The sequence below is a fragment of the Orbicella faveolata genome, unplaced genomic scaffold (assembly GCF_042242905.1).
Source record: "Orbicella faveolata isolate gen_17 unplaced genomic scaffold, um_ofav_v1 contig_2, whole genome shotgun sequence".
Classification (NCBI taxonomy): Eukaryota; Metazoa; Cnidaria; class Anthozoa; order Scleractinia; family Merulinidae; genus Orbicella; species Orbicella faveolata.
In genome coordinates, this window is record NW_028301547.1 from 14,897,206 (window position 1) to 14,919,376 (window position 22,171).

At 38.9% G+C, this 22,171-nt stretch overlaps 3 protein-coding genes across 3 annotated transcripts; 2 read left to right on the forward strand and 1 right to left on the reverse strand.

Annotated features, from left to right (window-relative positions):
* Window positions 1-470: 470 nt before the first annotated feature.
* Window positions 471-3,184, reverse strand: LOC110047297 (cytochrome c oxidase subunit 6B1-like). The gene is made up of 3 exons (XM_089289806.1): window positions 3,072-3,184; window positions 2,322-2,537; window positions 471-726 (listed from the first exon to the last, which is right to left on the reverse strand). The coding sequence occupies exons 2-3, from the start codon at window positions 2,511-2,513 to the stop codon at window positions 673-675; spliced, it is 246 nt and encodes an 81-aa protein (XP_089145932.1). The 5' UTR covers window positions 2,514-2,537; window positions 3,072-3,184; the 3' UTR covers window positions 471-672.
* A 61-nt stretch (window positions 3,185-3,245) lies between these two features.
* On the forward strand, window positions 3,246-15,131 carry LOC110047298 (leukocyte receptor cluster member 8-like). The gene is made up of 15 exons (XM_089289805.1): window positions 3,246-3,418; window positions 4,080-4,425; window positions 4,935-5,138; window positions 5,473-5,650; window positions 6,878-7,112; window positions 7,195-7,239; window positions 8,076-8,219; window positions 8,509-8,772; window positions 8,878-9,013; window positions 9,118-9,213; window positions 9,362-9,496; window positions 9,721-9,789; window positions 12,620-12,749; window positions 13,169-13,376; window positions 14,449-15,131. Exons 1-15 carry the CDS (start codon window positions 3,354-3,356, stop codon window positions 14,606-14,608), a joined length of 2,415 nt encoding a protein of 804 aa, XP_089145931.1. The 5' UTR covers window positions 3,246-3,353; the 3' UTR covers window positions 14,609-15,131.
* Window positions 15,132-19,411: 4,280 nt separating this feature from the next.
* On the forward strand, window positions 19,412-21,631 carry LOC110047275 (F-box/LRR-repeat protein 12-like). The gene has a single exon (XM_020753023.2). The coding sequence runs from the start codon at window positions 19,987-19,989 to the stop codon at window positions 21,313-21,315; it is 1,329 nt and encodes a 442-aa protein (XP_020608682.2). The 5' UTR covers window positions 19,412-19,986; the 3' UTR covers window positions 21,316-21,631.
* The last annotated feature ends 540 nt before the right edge of the window (window positions 21,632-22,171 follow it).

Here is a 22,171-nt window from a genome sequence, read left to right on the forward strand (position 1 = left end):
TCCCAACTGTTTGAATTGCTTCAAAACGACATATCAGTGGCTTGTCTAAAGCCAGAATATTTATGGATTATTGACCAAGCGTGAGGTCAAGATAGTGAATATTGGCCAAGTTCTTTTTTGCATGTTTATGGACCGAGGCAAAATCGAGGTCCATAAACATGCCAAAAAACGTGGACTTTACCTTACCTACTTATGTGCCTACCCCCCTACCCACCTTTTCATAGAGCTATCGTGTTGCTAACGGAAAAAAAGAAAAAAAATCTGATTATTAACCCACCCCCATTCAACTTTATTAAGTCCAAGAAATATTGTACTTCAAATAACATGTGTTCCATGAGCATATTTTTCAAGAGCTCTCTCACCTAGATAGTCACATCAAATGACCGCCAAGATTGAATGGCTTAATAAGTAACAAAGCAAAAAAATAAATAAATAAATAAATAAATAATAAAATAACCACAGGCACCCTCTTGTGATCAATCACTTTTATTTTAACAATTAATTACTATTAAAATGGTACAATATTTAACAGGCCTCTTGCACCAGAACATATCAGCTTCTTGTACACAAACAAAACCAATACAGTTGATAGTTGTGTCAAAGTGCATCACCATTTACAAACAGTCAAATCCAAAAAGAAATAAACCAGTCGCACAAACAAGCAAAATATCATCAAATACGACCAGGGAAGGTGCCATTCTCAACTTGTTCAGACCAGTTCTCTACCTACAAGAGAAAGTTATACATTGACTTCAATTAAGAAAATAACTTCCACCGTACATTTACTAGCCTCCATAGCAGGGGTTAAATGGGGAAAGGAGAAGCTAATTGCTGATGGAAGGTGGGGGACTGGGAGTTGCCTCCATACCCTTGCCCCGTAGGGTAAGGTAAGGTAACTTTATTTTAAGTTGTAAACGTAGGGAGTCTTTGCCCAATCTCCTGAGCCAGGGGCTTGTGACAAAAACGCACGACTTTTTACAATGACATTGCCGGTACTACTTACAATTACTGTACTGCTAAGATAAATTCAGAATTAAAATATAAACTATTCCTTATTAAATATTATTAAATATTTACACTTGCACCATTTACCTATGATGGGACTTATGTTAAACAAATAGGCATCTCTTAGATCACTTACAATTTGTAAGTAATGCAGCAACTTTATAATACATAATGTACTAGCCCACATGTACAATGGGGGTACAAAAGTGATCTACTGATCAGAGCAGAGAGAGACATAGAATAGCAAAACGTTCACCATGTGCCACCATCTTAGAAATGAGACTTGAGTCAAAAGAAACAAGATGAAAGAGGCAACTTACTTTTGTGCAGTAACGTAGCGACAGCAGCAGTGAAAAGCATTGCTTAGACTGACAGCTTAGTAATACAGGCAAAATTTTCTTTCAACTTGTCATACAATGTTGTTGCATAATTTGTGGCAATATGTTGCACAAAGTGTGAGTTCAATTTTCTGTGCACAACATGTTACTTCAAGATTTTTTGGTGGTTTTATGGCTTATGTCTCTGGAAGTACTTGTTTTACACATAAAAGATTCCTTTTATTTGAATCTCTTTATTGCCTAGTCGGCTCCCAATCAGAAGTGCGCCTTTTTTTCCAGTCTGTGATTGCGGCATTTTTTCCTGAACATTTTCAGTTGTGTAATAAATCTCTTATTACCCAAGCTTGTTGCGACCTGCACCACAAGAATATTGGGCCTCAGTCTCCTTTGTACGGACCTTGCTGCACTCTGTCTATACTGTCAAGACCTCGGACCAATATTTTCCCAGTATGGTCCTCATGCTTGGTTAATAAGATATATATACAGTGTGTTGCCCTGGTCTACTTATATGGCATATTCTAAAATCAAGGATTCCTCAAATGTCTCAGCATGTTAAATCATTCTGGAAATGAAACTCTGTATTTCTCTGGTGGAGGGGGAATAGCTTTTTGTTGCAGATTGTTTTTTTTGGTATTATGAAACAATGGGAAGCAATCCCTCTTTATAGTAAGGCTAGCACCATGAGCAGGCAAGATATACTGCAGCTGCACTCTGGTACACTTCATGAGTAGGCAAGATGAGGCTATCTTGCCTGCTAGTTATTACCAGAAGTTTCCTTCAAGAACATGGCATTCTTTAAGTCGTGTAATAATCCTTACCAAGCTCATCTGGTCAAGATGGCTTGATAGCAGCCTTGATGTTGACTGCATCTCAGTCCATAATAATGAAAAAAGAACTTGAGTAAAATACAGCCATCTTGACCTAATGTCTGGTCAACAGCCTGCATATTTTCACTGACTGCAGATCTTATTAACTTACCCAACTATCAGGGCACAGAGATTTATAGACCTTTCGAAAATAAACGCACTTCTCATCTTCCTCTCCAAACTTCTTTGAACAGCGATGGAAGTCCACAAAATTCTGCCAGCAGTTCTTTGTCTGGTTAGTGTATGGGAACCTTGCATCAAATGGAGCAGTCTTCAGTTCAAATTTCTTTTCTTCTTCTGCCATGATCTTTGCTTATCCTTTAGACCACTACAAGTAAAAGACCGATGCAAATATTCAAATTGGTGATATTTTTCTCCTAGTAGCTTTGTAAATCCAGTTGCTCACATTTCCCAATCTAATATTCTGATCAATCCTACAACACGTGCCAGGAAACGAAAACAATAGCCAATAGGAGCACTGTGTTTATTAAAGCCTCACAAAGACATCCCTTAAGATGTGTCTCTGAAGAAAATTTGTAACATTACTTTTCTATTAAAGGAAGTGGTTTCTACAAAAATATCCTACCAAGCTTGCACCTGAAAATCAAATTAAGAATCTCAAGCAGTGATTCATATGGGTTGTCATCAATTTAGGGGCTACTGATATAAGGACATAGCACTCTATAACTGTGTTCTTGGAAATTCCTTCATCACAGATATCAGCATGAATATAGTTTCCTTGCTTAGCTCGCCATATCATCAACAAAATTCACAGCTAATTTCGTTTCTGAATCTGCACTCAGTATGATTTCAGAGCCATCCTATGTTACAACCTCTATTAAAAACAGTAAATGATGCTTACCGATCCTAGACGCCACACAAAAAATGAGTAAAAGTACAAACTACGTGCGAAATACAACGTACAACTCTCAAGATGACGGAGACCGGTAGATACAACTACGCATGCGTGACTCATTGGGCTGCCTAAATTGAACAATAATTGATGTACCCTCTCATGTGATTCTACCCATGATGCATCACTGCTCGCGCATTGAACTTCAGTTTCGATTATGACGTGAGGTATGAAATCCTGGTTGGGAAGAAGTTGAGAAAAATATAGAGTTTTCTCTCCGTCGTAAAGCTTATGACAAAGTATAAAGAGATGATATCAAGTTGGAACGCAAAGGAGTTAGCTGCTGCCGCTAATTGGTTAGTAGAGGCCCTAGTTAAAAGAAATCTTCGGTTGCCAAAGTCCGCCCTTTGTCTTCAATGATGCCAATCCATTACTTGTAGACATGTAGCGACCGTAGTTTGCTGATAGCACGATTAATTTTTTTGTGGGTATTGCTTGACGTCGTTCACCCAGTAACTGCAATGAGAAAACTTTCGCAAGGGAAGGGTTAACTTTGATGAGTTCTACGTATTGAAATTTTCGTCCTCAGTCAACTGCTCAACTCAAAGGAAGGGCAACATCTTTTACCCATGCTAGCGAGATAGAAAGTCCTTTACCCCACAACAGAGAGAGTAGAAGAGAGTTTCTACCTTGCATTGGAACTCTATTTCATGTCCCCTTCATAAGCATCACAAAAATGCAACGTTAAGTTCCTGAAGATCAGTTGTTACAAGTAACATATGTGCAAATCTGTTACCAAATAGTTCGTGTAAGGTTGATTTCTGACGTGCAGTCAAACTTTTCCGTATGGACACCCTTGAAAAACGTACAGATCCCTTACTGTCACAGACTGTTTACTGGATCCTGGCACAATCGCTATATATATCAGACACCTATCAAATGTTCAACAGACCCAACAATGCCACAGCAGGTACGGAAATTGATTATGCTAATTAAGGATTGCTTAATATTATTCAGGTCTCGGCAGTATCAAGCAGCAGATCCAGGCAGCAATAATGAAAATGGTGAGAATTCAGAGTCAACTGAAGGGTCTAAACAAGCTGAGACACCGGAGTGGGAAAGAGCAAGGCAGGCTCTAGCCAAAGTGAACACACAAATAACCAAGTCACCAGTAAAATCCAAGACGAACAACAGCAACACTACCAATGCTGCATCCACCATTCAACAGCAAACGCTTGCTTATCAACAGTATTATCAATATTATCAAACATGGGGTGGTTATGCTCCGTATCCATACCAATATCCTGGTTATGTACCAGCTTTTACAATGCCTCCTCCACAGGCAAATGTACCTCCAACTCAAGTAAGTGTTTTGTTATGTTTATTCATGAACATGACACCTCTTTATGTTGAAATGAATGTTGCATTTTATATAGCTAAGTGACTGCATTGTTAAGAACAGCCTAATGAAAGAAATTATTTTGTGAGAAAGCTTATGTTGACTTTACTTTGGGAAGTCAATAATTGAACCCTGAGGGAAACACTTAAATCTCGCTGCTCCTCTCCACTCAGGTATACAAATTGGTTGGCCAAACTATTTGGAAAACCTGACTAAATGTCATGGAGTTGGAATACTCTTAGTTATCCTAATCAAGAGCTGGTCAAATGTCTTTAAAGCTTCTCCAATTTGTAGAATTGGAACAGACTTGTGTTGAGTATGGTTCAAGTAATGCTTCTTGTTACTATGTACTTTCATCTATGAAGAAATTCACTGTACAGGTGTATGTACATTATGCAAGACTATTTCTAATGGGCATTAATGTTGTGCTGCTCTAGTAATTTTGTTGTAATTCTGACTTCTCTGCTATGCAGACCTACCAACCATCACCACCATCAGTACCTTCATCCACAGCCAGTTCCTTGAACTCCACTGAGAACAGTGACACTTCAGCAACTGAACAAACTAATGACAATAACTCTTTTCGTAACTATCCAACACAAAACACATATCAGTCAAGGCAGCCATGGCAAGCCAGAAATCAGCAGCGCTCGTCATTTTCCCACCAAAATGAAAAGGTGAGACTCAACATTGTAAATGGATGATATCAAAGCCCGCCAGTAAAGAAACCTTCTGACCACTGGATGTCTAGATTGTCAAGTTTATCGTAACTTAAGATCTTATTAAATTTTATGGTAGTGTTATTTTCATTACATTACAGAACTCTCCAGGAACTTAATTAAGGACATATTACAAGTGATAAAAAAGAGTCTCATAAGTTTAGTTACTTATAACCCTTTCAGAAGTATCTTTGGAAAGGGTTCACACCAGCGATAACATACATGTAGGCGATGGTATATCACTGTTCTACAAACATTTGTACTTACCTATCAACAATATATTAACATTTAGGATGAAAATGACAGAGAACAAGAAAACAGACCTGGGTCTGAGATGCCATCACGCCCAGTGTTTGTGCCACGGCAACAGCGCAGTTCCTATGCTGAGGCAGTTAAGCGAAATGGTGAAAACGACAACAACAATGGCAAACAATTTTGGAAACAATCTAATCAAGCGAAGTGGAACCAAGGCTAGTAAATACTGTATTGCTTTAAGTAGTCGGGTGAAATGGAAATACCTCTTAAGATCGTAAATTTTGGTCGCCAACTTATTTTATAAATAACTTATACAAGAACACGATTTTATACATTACTTTGCATGCAAGAAAAGTCACAATTGAAGAGTGAAAACAATTAGAAACAACACGAGTAACACTCAGTTATAAAGCTGCTGTTGTTTTCAGGTGATATGTCTTGGGCCCGAAGGTGATGGTTGTCTCCATAGTCATTTTAAATGAAGAGAAGCATAAAACGTTTTAAGTCCGTGGTTTTCATTGTGACACAAACACAGGTCCTTGCGTATTTTCCCTTTGCTACTTCTTTGAAATGCCTTTCTTTATTTTCGACTTGCTTTCCTCGAAGGATTCAAAGTTTGGATTAACCTTTTGGCTGAATCTTCATTCCCCGCATGTAAAAACTCCCATAATTCCTTCAACTGATTGGTATCTGCCGCCATTTTCGCAGCAAATGAAAAGCACATGGTGTTAAAGTGCGCTTGCGATCCCAGTTTCGGAAGAAGCCGCTGAAACAGTATGGTGCGCCATGAACACAGTATCGACATGTCGAAATACATTCAATTTTTTCGATTGTCTCGTAATATTCAGACATTGTTTTACTGGGGACAGAAAGGTGACTTGTATACTAGCTACCATATCTGATTGATTTCCTAATATAAAGATTTAAAAACAAAAGTTGTGTCGTGGTTTTCTTTAGTTATCGGACAAAACTCGAGTCGCCAGCTGGCGACCAGTTCTGAAAATTTAGTTGCCAGTGCTCAATTTTTGGTCACGTTGGCGACCAGTGAGTCGCAATTTCAAGCCCTCTAGGTTGACATTTGCATCTTCATGTACTGTACACATATGATGCTCAGCACAGTCACTATTGTTTTGTGCTGTAAGTTATCCTTCCAAGAAAGTTAGATAATTATCTCATCAGTCTGTGCTAGATATTAGATGATAAATAATAGACAAAGTTTGTAGCCCTGAATTTATTACACTCATTCTGTCCTATTCAACAAGATCAAATGTAACTTTTTCTTCGGACCGAAATACTTTAAGTTGCACACATTCACCATATAACAAGTGTGTCAAACTTGGTACACTGACCAATGTGCAAGATTCAGTGAACCAGTCAGAAAGTCAGGCATGCATTATGTGAGGTCGAGAATTTAATAAGAATGCTTGTGTCTGTATCTGCAGGTGGAAATCTGAATAATAATCATTTCCCTTCACCAAATACAAAGAAGTTCAGACCGTCATTTGAGGGAGAGAGTGGTCCTTCCCAAGATGAACGCTATAGCTCTTCATCACAACTGGAAGCATCTAAACCAAGCAGTCCTATCTGGAGGCAGCAGCAACAGCAGAAGCAGCATCAACAGCAGGAACCTCTAAGGAAACCAAAACGAGAAAAAACGCCACCTGAAAACGATACTCGGTTAGCTTGATCATGTTTGTAGGCTTTCACAATAATCATTCTCGTCACCTGTTCTAAGAATGTTTGTTGTTTTTTTTCCCAGGGATGATAACTCACTGTCAGCCCAAGAGTGGCCACCTAGTTTAAGGTACACTTCCATGTTATGTCTGTTTTATTACTTTTTATTTACGTTTTATTATTAAAGGTTGTTCGTTCCAGGGTAGCCACAAAGTTTTGAAGTAACTGCTTTATTGTTGGAGTTGGTGGCTGACTTTGCCATATTTTCTGAAGCATTAGAAGGATAGCTAAACAGAGTGGTCAGCAGAGATCATGAAGTAGACCACCTCTTCTGGCAACCCTTTAGTTGCATCCCTGTTCAAGATGAAAGCCCAAATGTCACACAATTTCATGTTTTAGTTGGTTAAAAATAGGCCATTTCCCAGTTGCCTTTTGCCTCTGTTTCAAAATGAGTTCTTGTGGAAAACCTTTCATATGAAAATGAGTTTGATCTACCTGAAAATGAACCTGTAGGCAGAGCTCAGTTTCAAATGGATGGTTCCCCACAAAGAATTGTTTTGACACAGGCAAAAAGGAAACTAGGGAATGGTCTATTTCATTTCTTTATTTAAAATGTCTACTTATTGATGCTATTTGTGGACACTACCAAAACTGAAAAGCTAATCCCAGTACAAGTATGCCAATGATATGTTTAGCCATATAATATTAGAAAGTCTAAAACTGCACCCCTCCACCCAAGTCCTGGCTGTCCATTAAACCTTTGTTGTTGTATTTTGTAAGTTAGTTCAGAAATTAAATGAGAATTATTTTTGTTGAAGAGTATTGAGCTGATCTCTTTCATCCATGATAATTTCTTGAAAAACGATTATATACTCGTTATTGATATGCTCTAGATTTTTTTTTTTTTCACTGCAAACTAAGTGTGTTGTCATCAATCTCTCTTTCATCTTTGTTTCTTTCATTTAGGGAGTATGTCCAGAGAGCATTTGAAAAGTGTGAAACAGAGACTGATAAGGATCAAACAGAGCAGTTTCTAAAAAATATGCTGACTACAGCATTTAAAGATGGCACTGCCTGGGTGATTGACTGGGACAAAGAACCCTTACCTAGGTAAGAAATCCTATAAATGAGCATTGTTTGTTGTTGTGGTTTCATACATGTGGCCTTCAATTTTCTTTTAGTCCCAAGGTGGGAAATATTGATTGAATCTCTTTATGATTGCAATCAGTGATAAAATTGCTTAGCTTTGTTCCTTCATGTCGTTGTGTCCTCCAAGTGTCTTGGGGATTTCACTGAGGGCTTTGTGAAATAAGAAACTTTATATAAGGAGCTGAAAAAGTTATTTTCATAAAACAGGTGTACTTGTTTTTGATTAAATTTTCTTATGAACCAATAATAGCTTCAAGAGATCACCCCAAGAGGATAAAAAGCTGCCCAGATGGCATCCGTCAAGGAGGAGATCTCCCCCACCAACTCGTAGGAGAAAAGAAAGAAGCAGAAGTCGGTCACGTTCCAGAAGTCGCAGTAGGAGTAGAAGCAGAAGTGTGAGTCCTGAGAATAAGACAAGGACAAAGGCATTTGATCCTAAAAGACTGGGAAAGAAATCTCCTAAACCAAAGGGTAAAGGAGGAAAAACTCAGAAGGGAAAAAAGAATGCTAAAGGGTGAGGAACATTTGTACCCCGTTGCTGTCTGTTAGTACATGTACATGTATCTAGACTTAGAGGATGAAGGTCATTTTCTGTAAACTTAAATTTTGGTTTCTGCAGGTCACAAATAGCATATACTGTGAATGTTGATCCAGAGGCACAAGAAAAAATACAGAAACGTGCAGAGAGATTCAAGTCATCTTTAATGCCCCAGCGGTCAGCAGCAACTAGTATTTTAAACAGTATTCATGCCATGGTAAGAATCACTACATTTTGAATGTTTGCTCTTTCATGACTCTACTTTTACCCGTTTTTAGTAGGGCTTCTTTTTCTGAATTATTTGTTATTATTTTTTTGCAGTCATTTGGTGAAGATGGGGAAGAAATGGACTGGAGTAAATACCATGTGGTTGGGACCTGTGAAGACTTAGAAAAGCCTTATCTTAGGCTTACTTCAGTAAGTTCTACTACATGTAAACTTAAAACACATGTTGTCAATACTTGTATTTAACCCATTTTGTTTGCTCTTCAGTGAGTGAAATTTGACTGGCAAAAAATGCTAGTGCCATTGCGAATCACACTCACTTAAGTAATTTTGTTGACAGGCACCAGACCCCTCAACTGTTCGTCCTGTGGAAGTACTACGCAAGTCTATGGAAAACATCAAAAACCGTTGGAAAGAAACTCAAGACTATGCTTATGTTTGTGAGCAGCTTAAGTCTGTTCGTCAAGATCTTACGGTAAGTAAATTTCAGATTTGTTCCAGTAAGTGCAGTTTACATGTCTAGTGGTCTGTTTGTTGTGCAGAAAAGAAATAATATTATTGTTCTTAAGAGTATTGAGATCTGCAATGCATCAGTGTTCTTTTTTTCCAACAGTAATTTTCAATTTGGTTGATCTTTCAATCAAATTGAAAGAGCAAACAGCGATTGAATTTAGTTTTGTAATCATTAATTTCATCTAGGTGCAAGGAATTAGGGATTCATTTACAGTTCAAGTCTATGAGACTCATGCTAGGATAGCCTTAGAGAAGGTAAGAATACATATTTATAAATAATCTACTCTTTTGTTGATTGAGCAGTATAATATTACATGCAGCAGGTGTGCAATTTCTAGGCTGTGCTGTAGAAGTGCTTGGGTGCCACAGATGACTAACTTTTGCCTTTGGGCAACTGGAAAAACTTACTTTTTTCATATAAGCTTAAGGTGGCTCCCTATAGTTTTACGATAGCACGAGCGCTGAGGAAGTAATCTGCGTGCGCTCAAAAGAAAACATCAGTGTTTTTCAATATTTTATTACGTCAACATGAGCACAAAAAGCAAAACTGACAGTGAATTTTCCCGCGTTTCCTTTGGTGAAATTCTGTAAAATTTGGCAGATTGGTAGTGAATATTTTACTTTAGTCGGACCTCATTTTTCAGGGAAATCTATAAGACCAGATTTTTTGCAGCGGTAAAAGACAAAAATTTGAAAATATCAAAAAAAACTGCCTTTACAAACCCTACTTTTTTGTGTTTAAACTTCGTATCCCGCTGGAAGCGATCTGATGTAAAAATTTTGGAAGATTTCACCGAAGGAAATTCATGAAAATCACAAATAAAGCCATAAAAACAGTAAAAAACACATTTGTTTGGGCATTTATAATTTAAGACTTTGATGTGAAGTTTATATGAAATAATTCATATATGAACTGCGGTTGAAGATGAAAGGGAAGAATGATCATCGTTGCGATGATCATTCTTCACTTTCAATTTAAGACTTTATTAAATCCATTTTGAAATCACTGGTTATCCTTGCAATCTGATTGGCTCTCAGTGGTGTGATTTATTCACAAATCGCACTATTTTTTGCCCCAAATCGCATCTTTTTCTCAGCCAATGAGAATGGGACAATAAAACAAAACAACCAATCAGATTTCAAGATTAGTTTTAAAGTAATCAATAAAATTTCAGGAAAATGAAAGGCAAAAGGCCACTTTGTGGAGAATTTTGCAACTATTATTGCCAAAACTTTGTTGTTATTGTAGTGTTTTTCCAAAAAAATTGACGAATTTAATTAATTACAGTTTCTGAATGACGATTATGAGCTCCTTCAGGCTGAAGACCTACTTTGATGGAAGTTTCCAACTTTCAGTGTCCATTTTGATGAATATTTTGGCGATTTTTCTTCAACATCTGCTCAAGATCCGTATGATACCGAGTCCAGTAAAACATAAACAAATGAAAACCACACAACAACAAATTCAGAGCCATCTCAAGAAGGTAGATGTTTCCAGGTTTCTGGTAGTTTCAAACGAAGCAACAAAAGAGCTCAACTCTGTCGCTGTGAATAAACATAGTCAAAATACGCCACACTGCACAAAATAGTGAATGAATGAACGTCTTGCGAAGCCCGTGCCAGTCCCGCCATCTTGGAAATATCTTAAAACAAATGCAGCCGAAAGAACTTGATAAGTTCCTGAGTATTGAGTCCTACGCCGAGGTCACGAAAAGAAACGGAGATGATAACGAGCTGGACTCCCTCAAAATCATGCCATTGAACGGTATTTAAAAGGAAAAAACGTACTATCCACTGGGCATCGTGCACTCGAGGGAGTTTCACAACTCAAAAGAAATCGATCGCAGAATTGCACAGGATATGCACCTCTAAATTCCTTCTCCAAAGACAATGAAAAATCTCAGCCTCAACCACAGAAGAAAGGAAGGCCTTCCATAATTGATTCAGGCGACGAGAATTGAACTTTTATCCCTGAAGTACACTATTTTCGTTCTGACTTCAGAACTGCTTGTTTCTTTGTCATGCTCGAATAAGTTTTCGTCACATGACATCGTTTTGCATACTAAATGAGACGTAAACGCGTTTCCGGTTTCGCTTTTTTTAACAAACCGGCTACTGAAACAGTACACCAAAAATCTAAATTTAAGGCGATAAAATTGTGCGATTTCAAAATGGATTTAATGAAGTGGCAATTGAACTTCGGGTCGTGCAATTTTGGTCTGAAATCATACTTGTGATTTCAAATCGAACTCGCGCTGCGCGCTCGTTCGATTTTGAAATCACGCGTATGATTTCAGACCAAATTGCACTCCACTCAGTTCAATTACCATTATAAATCCCAAAATTTTAACAGAGATGATAGCAAAACACTATTTAATCATTGCTTATTACATGTAATAAGTTTGAGAGGACTACATGTAGGTGGGAAAGCAAACATAACATAACACTTCCACGTGCAACGCAATAAATGATTACCCTATGGAGCCACCTTAAGTGCTGGGCACCCAACATTTCATGGTTAGGAACCTTTGCTCTCCTTGTAATTTTTCTTAGACCACAGCCTTGAATTTGGAGAATGGCAGTCTAGAGTTCTTTACTGAATTTGTTCTTCACCAAAGAGAGAGAATGATTTTGTGTTATTGAGTGCTCATGATTTTCTTTATCCACAAGTAATTGACAGGACTAAAACATACTTTGCATGGATGCAAGGAGAGTATTGTTCAATTTCTGATCAAGACTTATCAGAATGCTGAAAAGCAAGTCACATGAAAGAGAAGAACTTTGCGCAATCTTTCAGTTTGGCTTAGAATTTTCATGAGGCCAAACATCAATCATAAAACGTGTTTTGCTGCAGAAATGTGTCTAATTTGATAACACTGGACATTTTGTGAGTTTGTCAAACAACAGAATTTGATGCAGTATTTTAGCATTTTGGTGCTGTATTTTAGTTTGGAAGCACCGTTTGTGTAAGAAGCTTCTAATTTTGGCATTTTTATTCTGTAATTTATTTTGGAAGCACCTCGTTTGTAAATAAGCTTCTAATTTTGGTCAGATTTTCACCAGAAGGTCATGTTTCACTCTACAGGGAGACCGTGAAGAGTTCAACCAGTGCCAGACACAGCTGAAAGCCCTGTATGCTGAGAACTTGCCGGGAAATATTTTAGAATTCACTGCGTATAGACTACTGTACTACATACTCACCAAAAACACCTTGGGTATCCTTGATTTTATTTTGCTGTTGTATTATTAGTCTGTGCACAGCGTTTCTTTTCATCTTAGTTGTAAGCGAGTGAGTGAAGTAAGCACAAAAGATTGATCATGTAGTGTTAACTTACCTCCCACCTCCTGATGTTTGTACTTGTTCAGTCTCCGGTGGTTTCTATTTTGCTCTTGACCTTCATGATGTTGGAGAAAACAGATGGTCTAAACAGTTTAGTGAGTGCATTTCTCCATTGAGTAGTCAGTGGGCTTGTCATTTAAAATCAAGAGTGTTGGCACATGTGATTACAGAAATGGTTGTTTCTTCAAAGAAAATTATGGTAGACATGTATATTTTGATTAAGATAATATTAAGCTTTTACTAGTAATTTTATCAGCAGTTTAATAGTGTAGTTGTCCCTTGACTGTAGATCAGATCTGACCACTGCTTTAGCACGTTTAACCAAAGACGAGAAGGAAAATCCGGCAATAAGACATGCATTGTTAATACGCTCAGCTTGGGCTCTGTCTAATTATCACACTTTTTTCCAGCTCTACTTGAGTGCACCCAACATGTCAGGCTATCTTTTAGATCTCTTTGTACAGCGTGAAAGAGTCCAAGCCATGAAGACCATGGTTAAATCGTGGGTTGTTTTTGTTCTTCTTTACTGGGGCTTTGGCGATCTGTTCATTTGCCTCACTTTGTGGAAAAATTTTAGAAGCACAGTGTTTGCTAAGTACGTTCAGTGCCGTGGTGTAATTGATCATTTTTGCCGATGGCAGTTATTGAGTATTAGATAAAGCTGAGAGGAAATGAGCCGATCGTCAAAATTATGTCCCAGATTGTAAGAGCGGTTTTCCTGGACTGTGCACCTATAGAATATTTTTCCTTTGTCTCAGAATGGCAGTTTTGTTTACTTTGATGAAAAGTGTTTATTACTTTCCTGATGCCGCTCCTTGGCAGAAAAATATGTTATGCGCAAAACTGATCCTTTGTTTTTCCCCCCTTCTTGTCATTGGAAAACCGCTCTTTGCCATAAATGATTGTTCTTCATATTCTTTCGTTTTTCTCCTTGGCTTTCCTTTCCCCCTTTCCCCCTTTCCCCTTTCCTTCTTGTGACTAGGTTTTACCTCGAAGGCTTTGTTACTATCTTTAGGCAAACCCGCTCACTCCGTATTCAAATGCTAATAGTAGTGTTGTATTATTTGTTTATTTTGTCTGTCTGTCTGTCTGTCTGTCTGTCTGTCTGTCTGTCTGTCTGTCTGTCTGTCTGTCTGTCTGTGTTTGGTTGTTTGTGTGTTTGGGGTGTTTGAAGGGTAACATGTAGCACTACAGTTGCACTTTAGTTTCAACATGTGAGATTTCTCAGTTTAACCATGTTGGTGTATGATAGGTTTCACCTTGGTCATGGAATTTCAGTTTTGTAGATGTAGGCCTGGAAATCACGGGATATTTAAGCTGTAGAAAATTATGCTGTTTCCATAGAGGTGCTATGATGGTCACAAACGAGTGTTCCTGATCTGGTTCATTTCACGTGCAAATTTCCAGGTCTATGTAGCCGTAAGAAATCGTGAAAAAATTCTTAAAGATGGGTAAATTTACACTTACCAGTTTTTTGTATTATGACGTTCTAACTTGTTGTTATTTTGCTTTCTTTCCGTTTTTCTCTGTCCTGCCCCTGTGTACCTCTTCCTGCTGTGCTGTTTGTGCTGTAGGTACCGCCCCTCAGTAGCTGTCTCCTTCGTTGAATCCGAGTTAGGTTTCACTGAAGATGAGCAGTGTCTGAAGTTCTTACAAGATCTAGGCGTTGTCTTCACCGCAGATGGAAGCAAGATCGACTGTAAGCAGTCCCAAGGAGTCGTCGGCGCCAGCTGAACAGACCCGTCCCGTCCCGGGCCCCCTTGTTTCGACCCGACAAGTCGTCGATTAGTTAGGAAATATCAATTAACTTTCAGTTAAGCGAATATGCAGTAGGCTTTGCCTTCGATTAGGCCCACTTCATATTTGCTACTAGGTGTTTCCTGGTCTGGTCAAGTCAAGAGATATGTTTAGGTTGTCTGTTTTAATTCATTTGTAAATACTAGAAGAACTATCGTAGAACTCGCGTCGACTTTTGCGAGTATATCATCAGCCGTAAGTATTGTACTGTAGTAGTAGTATTAAACTGCTTTGCAAGTGTGTAGCGGTTGTGCGAGAAGATGAAGTGCCGTATGTGGACGCTGCTGATGTTGCTGATCCTGACTACACTCCTTTGTCAGCCTTTCTCTCTTGCAGGCCACAACAAGCAAGATTTCAAGCCTTATTCCTCAAGATGGCCGACCGGTCTGTATACCAAGTACAAGAAAAAGATTGTGTATTTATAATATTTGGTAAATAAATAAATGGGAGATTTTATGTATTGGCTGCGTTTTGTGACTAATTCATGACGTGCTATTAACCAATTGATACTTATATCTTGTAGTTTTCGTCAACTTCCGTGAAGTTCCTTTGTTAAATGTGCCCATTCTTCATAGCACTTTTTTTTTCATTACCCAAAACTTTAGTGCCTAATTTAACACTGATCAAAATCTTACTTCCATTTCCAATATCTACTCACTGTTAGCAAACAGGTGAGGAGAATAAAAGATATCACCAGTTAGCGTAAATCGTCTCCAATTGAGCGAACAGTATCTTCGAGGTATCTGCTGCTTTAGTGTTAGGGCCATCTGCAGCGACTCAGTACCTCGGCAGTCGCTGAATAATAGTGTCTCAACAACTTTTGTTCCTGTTAAAACTACGAGCAGGGACAAACGTTTTTGAGACACTGCCCGAAAACAAACCTCTCTTCCAGCGTAATTGGAAATTTGAAGCGTTATTTGCAGTCCGCACATTTCGCGCTCTTCCCCACTCTTCCAATGTTGTAAACTCGTGACAGCGTCGACAGCGTGTTTGAACGTTTATTGGGAGTGGCGATTACTGTTTTCGCTATTATGTCAAGAACGGATTTCTGTTCAACAACGTTCAGAACGTACCATGATAATGTCAAAAGTATCGCAATACGGCAAAACTGACTGAATTTTCTCGCGTTACCTTCGGTCAATTTTTTTAAAATTTGGTTCAGTTGTAACATACAATTCCTATAAAATACCCTGTTTTTGTTAAAATCTGTTAGAGCAAATATATTATATTTAGAAGAATTACAAATCACAGAATATTGGAAAAATCGTCTGAATAACGATGACTTTTTACCAATTCAAAATGTCAGGCAACATTTCCATGATGTGGCAAAGTATGAAAGAATTTCAGCGAAGGAAAGTATAAATATTAAGGAGTTTAGGCCAAAATGAGGAATATATCTGCCTCTTATTAGATGAGATGTTGCCATGGTAACGGCCTTAGTCCGAAAATTGACAACCAAAAACGAAGTCTTATTTTAACAGTGCCCATACTGGTAAATCTCTACAGGGAAAACTTAGAGAGAATTGAAGTTTCCTGTTCTAACTCGCGCTCTATAGGGAAGGTGCTCGTTGATACTCTAGGGAGCCACCTTAAAAGTGCAGCAAGAAAAGCAGCGTCGTGTCCAAGAATACTTTAAATGAGTGAAATGTCCATTTGGCTACCCGATCCCTCAACACATTGCAATGGTCTGTACATTGGCACAACGAACAAACAAACTACACCTTGCCCACAACAGTATAGTAAAATCTAAAATGATATTTTTTGCCTTCTTACAAGACTAAAAATGTCGTAACAAATTAGTTGTAAAAGCTCAAGCGAACATGGACGAGGGTTTTACACGCGCCGGATTTATTTTGAGCGTAATAGGCAAAACAATTGAGCGGGAACTGGCTGACTGTTATGGGCTTTGGGCAGGCCAAGAGGAATCTGGGCACCAGTCGTCTGACTACACAACTCAAGCCAACAGCGTCAGCCCTCTTCTGCTGCATCAGAGTGAGTTTTCTGTGTGATTTGGCCACTAGAAAACCAATTTTGCAATCATGACCGAGCTAAAGCAATTGACGATTGCATTAAGGCGTTGTTCCTGTTTCGTTATAATGAGCGTTAAGGGTAAATATTAACCGTTTTCCTTTTTTTATGTGAGCATACTGAAGCATAATAGTGACGCCTTTCGAGCATAATGGTAAGATTTTTTGGAGCATAGAGCATTAGCATAATAGTGAAACACTCAATCACGGAGAATATTCTACTAGTATACCAACGTAAATGCTGCCTTGTGATTGGCTGAGCTTCGTGTAGATCATCAGACTGGATATCGCCTACAAAATGGCAGTTTTTTCTCTTTTCTCCAATGTTTCGAGAAAGATTTAGAAATATCACTGGATATTTCAATTCCCAAGATCACTCAAGAGAGGAAATTGACCGTCATGAGACGTAAAATTAAATCGTGAAACTAAACTGATTGACAGTGTAAATTAAAGGTAAGGTAAAAGAAAATAATGAAATAGCATAACAGCAAATTAGCTAATACTTTTCTTCACGGATGCCTTAAGACCATCAGGATTAATAGTTCTGCCTATTTAAAATCATAAAAAGCTCCCTGGCATTACCGATTGAGTCTCGGTAAGAAAAGATTTTAAAGTCATCAACTATATCCTCTTGGAAATCGAGAGGGGATAATCTAATTATGAAGTAGAGCCTTATGCACAGCCATCACACCACTACGTTTCTGGCGGAATGTTCGGAATGTGTTGCAGTTGACCAAAAACTCGACCTGCGTTTGCCAAAGTTGACCTGACAAGCGTTCCTCGTCACAGATTTCTGAACCCTTGTGTTTTGTCCTCAAAATCGCCGGTCAACATGTTTTCTGACTGCACCTTGACATTGGTCCGACAAGTTTTCGGAGTACAAATGAGCATCGCGCTGGTTTTTATTGCATAAAACTCGGAAACTATTCGAGAAGAGTTAAAAATAACAACAAGGTTGTTTGAACGACAGGGGCGTAGCCAGGATTTTTCAAGGGGGGGGGGGGTCACACTGTGTCAAAGTGAGAGTACTCACCAGATTGTCATGTGGTTTTAGCCACCTGTTGCAGGTTGTTTGCTTAAAAAAGGCTTACAAAATGGGGGGGGGGGGTGTCACGGGCAACCCAGGACCCCCTTAGCTGCGCTTCTGAACAATCTTTCCCGGGGTTGTCTCTCTCTAGAGGAAGGAGAGGACCCTGAAAACAAGGCTGCTTTTGTCGTAAATTCAGTTGGGAAAAATTTGGAAGAACGTCTCACTTCGTTACATACGGTAAATTAACGTGGTTAGCTAGTTCTCCTGACCTAGCCATTATTTAGAAGAAACTTAAGGTGAGAGCTACATCAGTTCAGTTTCCATTTGTTGTACCGTGTGTGTACAGTGTGAATCAACAAGCCGCAATTGTTGTCATCACCTGATACTGCAGCTTGCACGTGTACAAGTACATTTTGAATCGAGGTGTCTGCGTGAACAGCTGCACTCAATATAACTGTTATTTACAAAAATCACAAAATCAAAAGCAGCTTGAACATTTTCAGCTTGAAAATTGTCTAAACATTAGAGCCTGTTGCATCACGCCCCCCGCCCAATGATAGACTTTCTTTGTACTGTAGTTCCAAACAATACTGAATGCGTCTTTTGCAGTTACTTAGTTGATACATGCAGAAACGTTCGATTGAAGGGTTCACCCTGTAAAACAGTGGTAAGGTGTTGCAAAATATTTTGATGAGTGCATGTATTCTATTAGTTGCGAGATGAAATCAATTCTTGCTTAGATTCGGAAAATTTGGATATCGCGTGTTATCGGTCTTGGCTTTCCATTTCTAATAAAAACAATAAATTCTTGTTTATACAGGGTGACCATCAGATGAAACTGCTATCAAACGTGGGCCCTGTGTGAAAAAATGAATAAATAGCTATAAGGAAAGTGCAAAACTGGACGACGAAAACTTAAAGTTTTAGGATTCTTGTGTCACTCGTTGCTAACTCTCGAAACAGCTGCACTGACATGGTTTTCAGGAGAAGAAACGTGGGTCCTGACGACACATACCAAGAAGCTAAGCCTTAAACGAAATAAATATTTCTTCAAGTTCATAGAATTCTCTGTCGGTAACAAAATGAACGCCTGCCCCACTGAACCTAGACTTCTGATGTCTGACTGGCTTGCGGGCTAGCTTGACATTTCCAGGGCAAAGAATTAAACGTTGTGTGTGGTTTTTCACACGTTAAGAACTAGCTAGTCGGCTAAGGGCCGGGACTCAGTTGAGGTCAATACACTATGTACCTCTGGCATAACCTGATCCACTTTATGAGTCTAGTAATTCAATTACGGGAGTGTTTCAATTAGAAGTTTGTCATTCATCTTGAACGTGTATAACGTTTGTGTATCAATAAAGTAACTGCTTATGTAGCCTCTAAACACACTGTTTATATCAGTTTTAGTTTCTTCCTATGGCGACACGATCCACAGTCAAGAGTTCAGAAGCTTCACACTTGTTTAAAGGCTTCAATAGGAAAATCCACCGTTTTGGAGAAGAAAGTGACTCAGCAGGTTTAGAACACGTTACAAGAAACTTATCTAGTTAACAGATACAAAACAAGAGGCTATACGTATTTCCTGCTTATTTTCCCTAGCGGACATACGCACACTTCTTTCGACCTCACGGGTCTGAAATCCAACCCAGCATAAAATAATTTCCGTTCGTAGTTCACGAGGTATTATGTTCTTTTCGTGACCAAATCTTGCTGATTCATTCAGGTGCTCAACTGGTTTTCCAAATAATTTATATGAGCTGAGGTAGGATTTTAACACAAAGAATTTTGGAGAAAAATAAGACGCACGTCTAAGCAAGAAACAAAAGTTTAATACACAAGAGGCCTTTTTATTTAGTTGTAGTGGTACGTGGTAATTGGGTTGTACTCAACAAATGGCTTCAGGGCCTGAATTAAAATTTGCTTAGAACATCAACTGTTTTTTGTTTTATTTTTTTGAAGTTGGGTTTGTTTTTCGTCAGTTCTGCAGTTTTCATGCAAATAGATTGTAGATTTTATTTTGAGTACCATGCACACAAGTGCTGATAACAGCTACTCGTTTAGATTTTAAAGACACAAAACTTCAAGCTAAAGTCACGTTCGTTCGCGTGAAATAAAATACAGGAAACCTCTAACGAGCTGTCATAAGTAAATTACTGATAATAAACGGTGTTGCTGTTTATGAGCATATAAAAATACAGTCAGATATGTTTTTTTCGTGAAAAGCATGTTGTTGACACACCGTTCTTATTGTACTCGAAATGGCGAATATGTTTGCAAGACTTGTTACCGCAGTGTTAAATGTCATGAGCACAGAGACTTCGTGGGAGCAAACAAAGACATTTGCCGGACATGTAACTGCAAGAATAGGTTTTACAGCTAACGCTACGCCACCGGTATTTAGCCTACACGAAGAAATGCTCTTAAAGATTTTAAGTTTTCTTTCCCCTGAAGATTTGCTCCGCTTTTCTCGAGTTTCCCGAATGTGCTACCGACTATCATTAGATCGGTCCCTGTGGAGGCATGTTGATCTGAGGAGCTTCGCTTCACGTCTGAACGATCCTGCAAAACTGGAACTGCTCATTTTCAAACGATTTTCAAACAAAATACGATGCCTCGATTTGAGTGGATTTACCGTGTCAGAGGGAAATCTTAACACCCTTGCTATTTCTTGCAGACAGTTGCGGGTTTTGAAACTGAAAAGTGTAACTTTTACGACTGATTCAAACAGAGACATTCAGAGGCATAACTCAGAACAAAGTGCGATTTTCCCAGGGAAACTCAATTGCCTTGATATTAGATTTTCACAAGGCCACCCCGGCGTGTTTCGAGTTATCGCCTCAAACCTCAGCAAAGTCGAAAGTCTAGGACTCTGTGACGCTTTTCTATACACCCTTCTTGAGGGTGGAATTTTGGAAGCAACCATTGAAAGCATGAACAACCTGCGCGTGCTGGATCTCAGCCACTGCCGCTTACTGAAGGAAAACACCTTGGCTCTGTTCGCGCGCTGTAACAAGTTGGAAGTTTTGAGAGTGCGCAGATGTCCTATGCTGACGGGCAGTTCTGTTCAAGAGTTTCTGGAGTCTTGTACTCGTCTTAAGGCTTTAACACTCGACGGCATCAGCATAGACGACCAAACTCTTCAAAGCATAAAGTGGGACAGTACTTTCTTGACTTCTCTTGAGTTGGGGTGGTGTCCGCTGATCACCCCAGTCGGCCTCAAGTTAACCCTGCGCAGGGTGTCAAAGATCCCAAGCTTGGAGTATTTAGGACTGTGTTCAATAGGAGGTGGAAAGGCATTGAATGATGAAATTCTTCTTGAGATGGCTGCCGGTATTTTGAAAGGTCAGTACGGGAGGCTAACAGAGGTTAACCTAAGTTGTTCGTGGCGCATAACAGAGGATGGCCTTAAGAGGCTTCGCCCCTTGGTGGGGACATTGGATACCACAAGTTGTCCAGTTTCGAACGGATTTCCAATGAGATACGACAAAAACAATAACATTGAACGAAGTACCAGAAAAATAAGCAAAGGAAAGCACATTTCTAGTCACTTTACCAGATTTGAATGGTGCCTAGAAACGCCACTTTGATTTTAAATCATTTCGACCGTTCGTAAGTCGCCGTCAGTCGTCTATAGCCGTCAAAAAGCGTTTTAATCTTATTCACAATACACGTGGATATGAACGAGATGGAACCAGCAAATAATTAAAGAACATGCAGGTTAAATAAGTCAGTTTTTACATATTCTTGAAGTTATTTTCCAATTCGAAATTCCAAGATAGTATAGCCGTGTCTGCTATGTCTCATTTTCCAAGATGTTTCTTCGCGCCGTCCTGGAATGACTGAGCAGTTTGTTCATTGTTCAGTTTGATAGTAGGTTGAAAATAAAGTATTTTAGTTAATTCACTGCTTAGTCTCTTGTAATTTTGTTAAGAATAAGTGATAAACTTTAATTCGTGTTCATGTGTTATCCTATTAATAAAAGGTCTGCCACACTCCTCAGCACACGTGCGACGATTCGATTTTTGGACCGCCGATCCAAGTGTCATGATGTGGCTTCCTTTTCCATTGTTCTCATAAAAACTGTTAAGGTTGTAGTAATAGTATTTAAGAAAATATTTATCAGTTGTTTTCACGGTATATTTTGCATCGTTTTGTGAAGATTGAAGTTCTCGATCTCGCCCCATAAGAAAATGTCAGAGCCCGGGGGGGGGGGGGGATACTTTGGGAATTTCTGGGTGGGGATGTTCCGCTGGGACCCTGGAACCCTTAGCCTATACCAGAGCTAGTTCAGCTGAATTTTGCTAACCTATACTAGAGTAAACTCCCCAAATCCTTCCATCTATCGACACTGTTGAGGCTGATTTGCGTAAATTTAAACTTGCCGATTTGATTTTTTTATATTTTTGAGTGGCAATTTCTGGTTTCCTTACTCTAGATAAAATC

What these genes read in the sequence shown, in the direction of transcription:
- LOC110047297 (XM_089289806.1), bottom strand. Translation starts at nt 2,513, where the DNA reads ATGGCAGAAGAAGAAAAGAAATTTGAACTGAAGACTGCTCCATTTGAT. An exon ending in CTCTGTGCCCTGATAGTTGG is followed by an intron (nt 727 to 2,321) that starts GTAAGTTAATAA and finishes TTTCTCTTGTAG; the next exon opens with GTAGAGAACTGGTCTGAACA.
- LOC110047298 (XM_089289805.1), top strand. Translation starts at nt 3,354, where the DNA reads ATGACAAAGTATAAAGAGATGATATCAAGTTGGAACGCAAAGGAGTTA. An exon ending in TTAGCTGCTGCCGCTAATTG is followed by an intron (nt 3,419 to 4,079) that starts GTTAGTAGAGGC and finishes AATATTATTCAG; the next exon opens with GTCTCGGCAGTATCAAGCAG. An exon ending in ACTCACCAAAAACACCTTGG is followed by an intron (nt 12,750 to 13,168) that starts GTATCCTTGATT and finishes ACTGTAGATCAG; the next exon opens with ATCTGACCACTGCTTTAGCA.
- LOC110047275 (XM_020753023.2), top strand. Translation starts at nt 19,987, where the DNA reads ATGGCGAATATGTTTGCAAGACTTGTTACCGCAGTGTTAAATGTCATG.